This window comes from Mastomys coucha, unplaced genomic scaffold (assembly GCF_008632895.1).
Source record: "Mastomys coucha isolate ucsf_1 unplaced genomic scaffold, UCSF_Mcou_1 pScaffold13, whole genome shotgun sequence".
NCBI lineage: Eukaryota > Metazoa > Chordata > Mammalia > Rodentia > Muridae > Mastomys > Mastomys coucha.
In genome coordinates, this window is record NW_022196895.1 from 31,646,680 (window position 1) to 31,656,588 (window position 9,909).

General features: G+C 48.3%; 1 protein-coding gene across 1 annotated transcript in view; it reads right to left on the reverse strand.

Moving 5' to 3' along the window:
- Spata24 (spermatogenesis associated 24) overlaps nt 1–6,117 on the reverse strand; it is an 8,748-nt gene extending 2,631 nt beyond the window's left edge. Inside the window, exons 1-4 of the mRNA XM_031365364.1 lie at nt 5,853–6,117; nt 4,737–4,802; nt 4,387–4,517; nt 4,224–4,294 (exon numbers count right to left, since the gene is read on the reverse strand). Of these exons, the coding sequence (XP_031221224.1) occupies nt 4,224–4,294; nt 4,387–4,517; nt 4,737–4,802; nt 5,853–5,969 (385 nt within the window). The 5' untranslated portion in view covers nt 5,970–6,117. The remainder of the gene's footprint in view (nt 1–4,223; nt 4,295–4,386; nt 4,518–4,736; nt 4,803–5,852) is intronic.
- Nucleotides 6,118–9,909: the final 3,792 nt, after the last annotated feature.

Consider the following 9,909-nt stretch of genomic DNA (forward strand, 5'->3'; position numbering starts at 1 on the left):
AAAAAAAAAAAAAAAAAAAAGAGTCCCTATTCTGGGCTGGTGAGATGGCTCAGTGGGTAGGAGCACTGACTGTAATTTCGAAGGTCCTGAGTTCAAATCCCAGCAACCACATGGTGGCTCACAACCACCCATAATGAGATCTGGCGCCCTCTTCTGGTGTGTCTAAAGACAGCTACGGTATATTTATATATAATAATAAATAAATCTTAAAAAATAAATAAAAAGAGTCCCTATTCCACAGTAGCATGGAGAGAACCCAGTAGGACAGTGATGGAAAAGCCTCCCTCTTAACCAAGCACATATTAGGGACAAGGATTTTTGGGTCTTGGGTCAAAATCCAAGGTGGCTGTAAGGATCTGAGAGCATGTAGGGCTGTCCTTCATGGAGCCCTGGATATTTTTGATCACACAGGGAGAGGGAAAAAAAAAGCCCCTCTGGTTAAAGGGATGGCTGCACAGGGCTGGTCAATAGTCCACTGGTCGAGTGCATGCCTGTGGTTAGCTGGTAAAGCCCTGGGTTCAATTCCTAGCACCATTAGAAAGTGAAAACTAAAAGGAAGGGGAATGTTAGGTGTGGCGGCACATGGTGTAATCCCGGTGCTCAGGAAGAGAAGGCAGGAGAATCAGTTCAAAGTCATTCCCTAGCAAGTTTGAGGCTAGCCTGGGATGCATGAGAGCCCATCTTGAAAAGGGGAGTAGGGGACTGAGGAGTGGGCTCAGTGGTTAAGAGCACCCTCTACTGGTGCATCTGAAGACAGCTACAGTGTACTTAGAATAATAAGTACTAGGCCTTGCAGAGGGCCTAGTTCCATTCCCAGCATCCACACGGTGTCTCACAACCTCTTGTAATTCTCTGCGTACAAGCAGACAATACACCCATACATGTAATAAGATACACAAGCCTAAAAAAAAACAAAATTAGAGAAATATAAAAAAAAAAATTGGGGGAAGGGGTGAGAATGGGCAAGGGCTTGTTCTGTGAAACATTTGCCTTGCAAGCATGAGCTTCTGAAGTGGGGTCCCCAGAACCCACGTGAAAACCTCAGTGTGGTGGTGTGTGCTTATAATCCTAGTGATGGAGAAGCAGAGGCAGGAGGATCCCTGGGACTCTATTGGTCATCCAGCATGGCCAAATTGGTGAGCTTCAAGCCAGTGAGAGCCTGTCTTATAGGAAGTGGGTATCATTCCTCAGGATAACATTAGAGGTTGTCTTCCAGCTTCCATATGCAGATGCACACATGCACACACATACAAATGCATACAATTTAAATGGGGTAGGGGCTATAGAGGTGGTTTGGTTGGTAAAATGCCTGAGGCAAGAGACATGAAGGCCACAATTTGGATACCCAGCGTTCACATAAAAAGCACCCCCCCCCGCCCGTCTTTCTATTGCTGGGAAGAAAAGACAGTGGATCCTTGGAGCTTGCTAGCCAGTCAGTCTAGTCAAATTGGCAAGGTTCCAGGTTCAGTGTGAGACCTTGTCACAAGAAATAAGGCAGCGGGCCAATGAGATGGCTCAGCAGGTAAAAGTGCTTGCTGCCAGCCCAGAGGACCCGAGTTCGATCTCCAGGTCCCATCCAGTGGATGGATAAAGTGAAGGCTACATTTTCCTTTCACCTCCACACATATGTGGGATGCATACACATAGACACACACACACACACACACACACACACACACACACACACACACACACAACTATAATACAAAAACACTGCTTTAGCCAGGCGGTGGTGGCACACGCCTTTAATCCCAGCACTTGGGAGGCAGAGGCAGGCAGATTTCTGAGTTTGAGGACAGCCTGGTCTACAGAATGAGTTCCAGGACAGCCAAGGCTACACAGAGAAACCCTGTCTTGAAAAAAACAAAAAAACAAAAAACAAAACAAAACAAAACAAAAAACACTGCCTTAAAAAATAATGTCAGGTAGTTGAAGACTTGGCTTAGCATTTAAAAGTACTTGTTGCTTTTGCAGAGGACTCTGGGTCAAGTCCTGTTACCCACAAGGTAGCTGACAACTGTCTGCAAATCCAGTACCAGGGTTATCAGATGCCTTCTTGTGGGATCTGTGGGCACCAATCATACACAGAGTATGGATACACACACATGCAGGTAAAACACTTAAACACATAAAATAAAACCACGTAGAAAGCTTGAGGATGATCCCTAACTCTGACCTCTGGACACAGACAGACACAGGCACATACAGGGGAAGGAAGAGATCCCACCATGCAGACCTGTTGGTGCATTTAGCAGTCCAGGTGAAATCTGGTCCTAGAGACACAATGTAGAGAAGAGGAAGGAGACAATGGTGACCAGGACAGAGAACACTACACGACAGTACTGAGCCTCAGAGCCTGGTTCTGTGGGTTATATGCATAATTTGGATTAATTGTATCTAAAATTCTTCTGGCAAAGAGAACTAGAAATCTGTGTGACTGACTGGGCATGGTGGTACAGACCTGTTAATTCCAGTATTTGGAGGCAGAGGCAGGGGATCTCTGTGAGTTCAAGGCCAGCCTGGTCTACATCCAGAAGTCCAGGATAGCCAGGACTACACAGAGAAAACTGTCTCAAAAAAAAAAGAGGGAAAAAAAGAAGAAAAATATCTATGTAAATATATATATGAAATATGAAATTGAACTGAGCTGGGTGGGGGTGGTGTATGCCTTTAATTTCAGCACTCAGGAGGCCAAGGCAGGTGGACCTCTGTTGAACTTGAGGCCAGCCTGGTCTACAAAGCAAGTTCTTGGACAGGAGGGCTATGCAGAGAAAGCCCATCTCAAAACAAACAGTAACAACAACAAAAAAGCAAAACTAAACTAAAAACCAAAAAACCCTGAAATCACAAAGGACCAGGCATAAGTACTGATTAAAGTGAAATTCATACCACCACAATGGCTTAGGTGAAGGCTTATGGCCCACTGCAGAGGCACAGAACATTCTGTGGCAGAAGCATCCAGACCCTGACCCCATAACACACACAGAGCCCTAGGGCCTCTGCTGATTTTGGTAGGAGATGCCCTAAGGTAAGATGTGTCTGGCTATACCAGGGTACAACTCCAGCTCTCTGGGTTCTCCAGAAAGGGGGAGTGCGAAGGCAGATAGGACCCAGGGTAGAGGAACACTGGATATGAGACAGTGACTACCCATTAGGCTTCAGGAAGCCTTGCTCAAACCCCCATGAGGCCTGTCAGCCTGCTTGCCCTCATCAAGAGACAAGCCAGTTGGCACTTCTCAGGGAGTGCTCACCAGGAGTGACAGAAGGCTGTGGGTGTGTGGAAGCTGCCCAGAGCACCAAGTGGGAGCCTCGAGAGGAGGGATCTTAACTCTCTTGGGCTCAGGCTGTTTTTTGGCCTATTTAAGATCTGCTACAGTGAACGAACAGATGTTCTACATAGAATTCATAGTAATAAGAGTTTAGCATTCTCTAAAAATGAAAGCTGTTCCTGAAGGTGAGGACTCCACAGAACCAGAAGGAGCCAAAGGCTCCACACGGCAGAGTTGAAATCCAGTGGCCTAGACATATTTTACTCAGTGAATACACTACTTTTAAACTGTCTAAATTAGTTGCCTACACTAACAATTCAGAAGTTTCCATTAAAATTGACTTGTAGATTCTTTTGTTTTGTTTGAGACAAGGTCTTACACAGCCCACAATGGCCTCAAATTTCCAATCCTCCTGCCTCCACCTACTGAATGCTGGAATTAGAAGCATGTACCATAATACCTGGTTTCTAGATTCTTTTTTTTAAGATCTGGCAATTCCAGGCTCTGTTCCCAGGGCAGGGGCATGGCTCTGGTAACCCAGTCTCTGGTTCTATAGAGTCCTTTGATCATAAATCTTAAGATTCCCAGTAGGATTGTGTTTGCTCTACGTCTCCTCCTGAAGCAAGGTTATAAATAGAATATACTATTTCTAACGCTTATCAAAAACGGGATAAAACAAAAGGTGGACTAAGAAGGTTGTATGTTTCAAGAAAAATGGGAGCGAGCCCGTTCCTTTATGGCTGAGAAGAATACCGCACACTGATCGCGTCCATCATTTCCGTAGCCTGCCTGGTCCCTGAAGGCACTTTCGAAGGTGTGACCCGCCTGGACTTGCCTGTATCCTCAGCCGGGGGCAGAAGTTGGGGTAGAGCCCTGCTTTTGACATCGACACTGGGCTGCTGGTAAAGAGCCCGTGTATGTTAACTTGGGGGGCAGCACGGGCCTCCCGCCTACCATTGCACTTGGTGATGAGCTGGTCCTTCTTGCTAGACTCCTGCAGGACTTTGCTCTTGACACTGGAGAGCCTGGGGGGCAGGGGGAGGAAGAGGAGTTAAAATGAGAGGGTGGGCAGACAGAAGGCAGATGAGCCCCCAAGCTCTGAGGCCCATTCACTCACGCTTTTTCAAAGGCCATTTTCTCTTTCTCCAGCTGATTGGACAGCACCTCCACCTCTCCAAGGGCAAACTGCAATTTCTCTTCTTCCTTAGCCAGGAGGGCTTTGGTTTTGGCATGAGCAGCTCTCTCATCCTGCAAGGGAGTTGATTCTCTTTATCCTGGGCCACCTTTTGAGTCTCTTAGGATCCCTTTAACTAACTCCCCTTTTCAGGGGTGCATGCTGAAGCCAGGGCGCAGGAAGATTCGGCCTCACTAGGAGGGCTAGAAGTTCTGAAAGGCCAAGACTCAAGGATTCTGCCCAGCCACAGGGATCTTGGGAAGTGGGAGGAGTGTGCAGAGGCCGCTACTCACCACCAGTTTCTTCTCTATTTCCTGGAACTCTTCTTTACTGACAAAATTTTCATCCTGGAGAACCATCTGCAACAGAGCCCGGCTCAGGAAGGGGCTGGGGTTGGGAGGGGATGCCCTCTAAGGACCAGGACAAAGAGTGGATAATGGAACCATGTCGAAGGCACACAGGTCTTGACAGGCCTTAGCACAGGAGCTTTTAATCTCACGGATTTACTGAGGCCTGGTTCTAAGTGCTGCCTACAAAGAGCAACTAGCCTCATGGAGATGGCTCAAAGCCAAGGGGCTTTGGTACACAGAGGGACCCTGGGCCCAGCTTTAGTAAGGATCAGGATTGTTCTCTGAGAAAATGACATTAATCCTAAGATCTGACTGCTAAATAGGATGAGTAGAGAAAAAAAAATGTTTGGGATGGTAGGACTGAGCTGCCAAGAGAAGGATCTGGGGACCCTCTGGGAATGGAAGGTAATTCAGCGCCCATGTTGGCATACACTTCTTAGAAACAGACAGAGTAGACGCTCATCTAACTGCTCAGAAGGGAAGACACAGTCTAAAAATCATTAGAGTGAAAAACAGATGTGAAGCTAGGTTTTTGTTTTGATTTGTTTTTGTCTGTTTTGAGACTGAGACACATCTCAATACTAAAAAGCACTCTCTTAACCAAAAGAGAAACAACAACACAAGACCCCCACGAGCTCCAAGCTGGCCAACACTGAGGTTACTATGACGCCAGTGCGTGGCACCCACTGACTGAGGTTGGAAGCAAAAGGGCACAGAAAAGTTTGGAGGCCCTTACACCAGCACCGTGAAAGGCCAAGTTTCTATTCGCACTGCTTTTGAGAGGTGTGCGGCTTAAGGAATAATCTGGTTTGGGTGCGCAGGCTGCCTTGGCCTGAAGTTCACTAAGTAACCAACAGTCCCTTCGGCAGGCAACCAGGCAGAATGGGGAATATTGCCTGGTTTGGTAAAGTTCAGGAAAGCACCCCGCTCCTCTTGATTCCGCCCCTGGCTAGGTGAGCCCCGCCTTCGGGATGACGCCCCTTCGCAAAGTCCGCTAGCCACGTCCTCCACACCCACGGGGGGCCTGATCCCGCCCCCACTGGTGCTCCGGCTGCCTACCACATTCCTCAGCTGGTGGATCAGTTCCTCCTGAGATTCAATCACGTCCCGCAGTTGATCGAAGGCGAGACACACAGATCCAGAGCCCCCCTGCGACCACCCAAGGGGCGTCGCCATCTTTTGCCCCCGCCAGCTCGTTGGAAATGGCCTCTCGCTGCGAGCCTCACCCGTAGCCGGCCAATGAGAATGCGACGCCACAGAGCACCCTGGCAACCGGGGCGGGGACTTCCTCTGTTCGCAAGGCCGAGGTCCGGCTCTTAGAAAACCCCTCGAGGCCGGGGCGTGTAGCTCAGTGAGTAGAGCTAGACTGGATTTTTATCCGCCAACAATGCAGCAACAAAGGACAGGGTATGATAGCTTAGGCTGGTAACTTCAGCGTTCAGGAGGCTGGAGGATTGTGAGTTCAAGGCCATCCTGGCCTACATATAAAAGCCCTGCCTCAAAACAAGAAAACCCACAAAAATACAGAAGAAGAGTTCTTGCTTAGCATACACAGAATCTTGGTTTCCAAACAGATCCCAACACTTCGGAGGTAGAGGCAGGAAAGAAACTCTGAGTTATTTTTGCAAATTTAGCAAATTTAAGGATAGTACGGGCTCAAGAAACCTTGTCTCCAAAACCAAACCAAACCAAAGAATAAAAACCAAACGTTTGTAAAAATAAGCCAAGCATGGCGGCAGATGCCTTATTTAATCCCAGCCCTTTGTGAATTCCAGGACTGCCAGAGCTACGTAGTGGAACCTCTAAAGTTTATCTCTTTTTGTAAACTTTGATTCTTGTAAGCTTCAGGGAATCTACTTAGGTCCACCTCAGGTCAAATGGGCTCCAGATAAGAGTACTGTCAATCGCTTTGCTCCCCACCTGCCCTATTCCTGAGGATGGGATCTAGTCCCTTCTCCCTGGTTCTGGTGCATCCATCCACCCCCCCTCAAAGTACCAAAACCATGGGTCTAAAGTTTTCAAATGTACAGCCAAGAAAAAAATTCCTCTCTAAACTTCTTAACTTTATCTTTTGCTCCAAACACACATATCTCTCAGCATCCTGCCAGATGCAGGTGTTTATTCAATACCTGCATCCAGGGCAGGTGCTCTGGTCCAGCCTCCCAAACTGCTTCAGCAGGGCCTTCACATCCCTAGCCCCAGAGGTCCTGCAGAGGTTGAATAGCACCCTGCTCTTCCCAGACCTGCCCAACAAGTCCAGCTTTTGGATGTCTCAACAACGGTGCCTCAGTGTCAGCAGGGAGTAGCCATAGACAATTGTGTTGCCCTTAATTAATTTATTATCAACAAAAGGCTGGGGTGTTGGGTTTCAGACCTGGACAAGTAGCTGAGGTGCATATCGAACATACCAAAGTGGATCTGGCCTCCAAGTTCTCCCAGCATCATTCCTGCCTGTTACAGGGCATGGCTGGCGTATCCTGCCATCTATGCTGAACTTTCTAGCCCAGGGCCGGGGCTTCCTCTCACTCAGTGGCTCTTCACTATATAGTGCAGGCTTTTGGTTCTCTCCCCCCCTACCCCCTGCATCTCTCTTCCCTCTATGTGTTTGTGCTTTTTCTTTTTTTCTTTTTTTAGGTTTTTCAAGACAGGGTTTCTGTCGGGTTGTGGTGGCGCACACCTTTAATCCCAGCACTTGGGAGGCAGAGGCAGGCGGTTTTCTGAGTTTGAAACCTTGATTTTTTTTTTTTGAGACAGGATTTCTCCGTGTAGCCCTGGCTGTCCTGGAACTCACTCTGTAGACCAGGCTGGCCTCGAACTCAGAAATCCGCCTGCTTCTGCCTCCCATCTTGTGCTTTTTCTTTTATTTTCTTCTGTCTCCCTCTGCATGGTGACTTTACTGACCCCCCTCCTGTGTGACGTGTGGCCAGTGAATTCACCCAAGAGCTACCCCCAACAAACTTACCTTTATAATTTAATTTGGCCTTGCTTGGCTTGGCTCATTTTTTTCAATCAAGATAACTTATCACCTAGTGCCTACTGGAGTCAGAAGTGGGGCCTCATATTCCTGGGAACTGAAGTTATGGGTGATTGTGAACCACTTTGTGGGTGCTGGGAACTGAATCTGGTACTTCTTGCAAGAGCAGGTACCCTTAACTGATGAGCTCTCTCTCCAGCTCTGTGCCTAAGGATTTAATTTATTTTTATTTTTATTTTTAAGTGTGTGTGTGTGTGTGTGTGTGTGTTTATCTCTGTCTCCTTGATGTTCAGTCTGAGCTGTGAATTGTCAAGCTGCATTCTGTGTGCAGGTGCCCATGGAGGCCAGAGGAGTTGGATCCCCTGGAGCTGGTTTCTGTTTGGATGAAAAGTATCCTGGGACTCAGATGCCCAGGAACCACACAGCTCTGAGGTGGGACCGTGTCCCAAAGAGAGGGTATCTTGAGATACAGCTCAGGAACCCTACAGCTCTGAGGTTGCATCCTCCGGAGAGGCAGCGCAGCTCCCAGGGACGGAAGCCCCAGCTGAATGAGGAGCCCAGGAGCCTCAACCCTGCTCTTTTGCTCTTCTCTGCTTTCTTTCTTCTCAGCTTCGTCTGAAGCTGAGTGTCATTCCAAGCAGTAAATCTCATAAAGGAGGTTGGTTGAAGGGAATGATTCAGGAGGGGGGGAGGGGAAGAAGAGGGAGAGGAGGGGGAAGAAAGAATCCAGGGACAGCTCCTGCTCCTGGGAGCGGACAGCAGGGAACTGGACAAAGGGACAGTGCTTATATAGGATTTCTGAGGGAGCAGAGCTTCTCAGGGCAGAGATTTCCAGAGTAGGACTGATGAGATTTCAAGTCCTGAGCTTGGGGATTCAGGGATTGTTGTGTGTGTGTGTGTGTGTGTGTGTGTGTGTGTGTGTGTGTGTGTGAAGCTCAGGGATTGGTGGGCTTTTTGTGGGAAGCTCAGGGATTGGTGGGTTTTCTTGCTTAGGGATTAGTGGCTTTATTTTCAACCCCTCTTCCTTGCATCAGGTCCAAGGGTTAGGGTGGGAAGGCCTTCCCGGCTGCAGCTGGCTTTCGTTGAGGTGCCATCTCTGTAGGGCTGCTGGTGTGTATATGGGGATGGGGGCCTAGAGAGGAGGTGCTACCACTGTGGACAGCTCTTCTGGGACAGTTCCTGCAGTGGTGTTTCACAAAAGCTGTAGGCTGAGGCAGGAAATGGACCACCACTGTGGACAGCTCCTGCAGCTCCAGTGACAGCTTGTAGGCTGAGGAGATGCCATAGTGCCACCATTTTGACAGGAGCCACCATCTTGGACAGTTCCTATGGGACATTTTGCTGCAGTGGCTGTAGGCTGGGGTAGGAAGGAGGGGCCTGCCACTGCTTTGACAGCATTTGTATTGCACCACTCAGGGATGACAGCTGGACGACAGCAGATAAGCTGCTGGGAATTGAACTCTGGTCTTCTGGAAGAGCAATGTATTCTTGTAACCACTGAACCATCTCTTCAGCCCCCTGCCTAAGATTTTTATTCAAGTTTTTTTTTTTTAAACTTCAGTTATAATTTTCATTTTAGGAAAGTGATCTATTTCTATGCTACACCCTCAGCCCACGTTTTTAATAGCTCCATGTAACCAGTGGTTACTGCAATGGATAGCATGTGCCTAAGAGGCCCTGAAATTTATGCCCTCAACACGGAGCTTCTTGACCAGACCTTGTCTAGTAAATGAGACTGTTTACCTGAGTTACTTGAGACACAGCTGCAGAGGCCCCCAGGGCAGGGATCCTCAGTATTCCTCCATGAACTGTGCTCTGCTCCATCCCTCTGATCTTTCATGAGATGTTACTTCGTGTCCTTGCCACTCCGTGTTCACCCAATAACTCTGAATAGGCTTCCTCACATGTATTTGGGACAACACCCTGAAGGGCAGGAGGCTCTAGTAACCAGTCCCTGGGGATAGGGGGAGGTCACAAGGAGAGAACCTTGGATCCAACACGGACATGGACATAAGGGCTGGTCACCCTTGTCAGACACCATCACAGAGTCTCTGTCAGTAGGCATTCTGGGCTTCTGGGCTTCTGGACTCAGTGAGATTCAGTGTGGTGTGACACCTTAGTGTTAAGTTCCTGCCTGGGAAA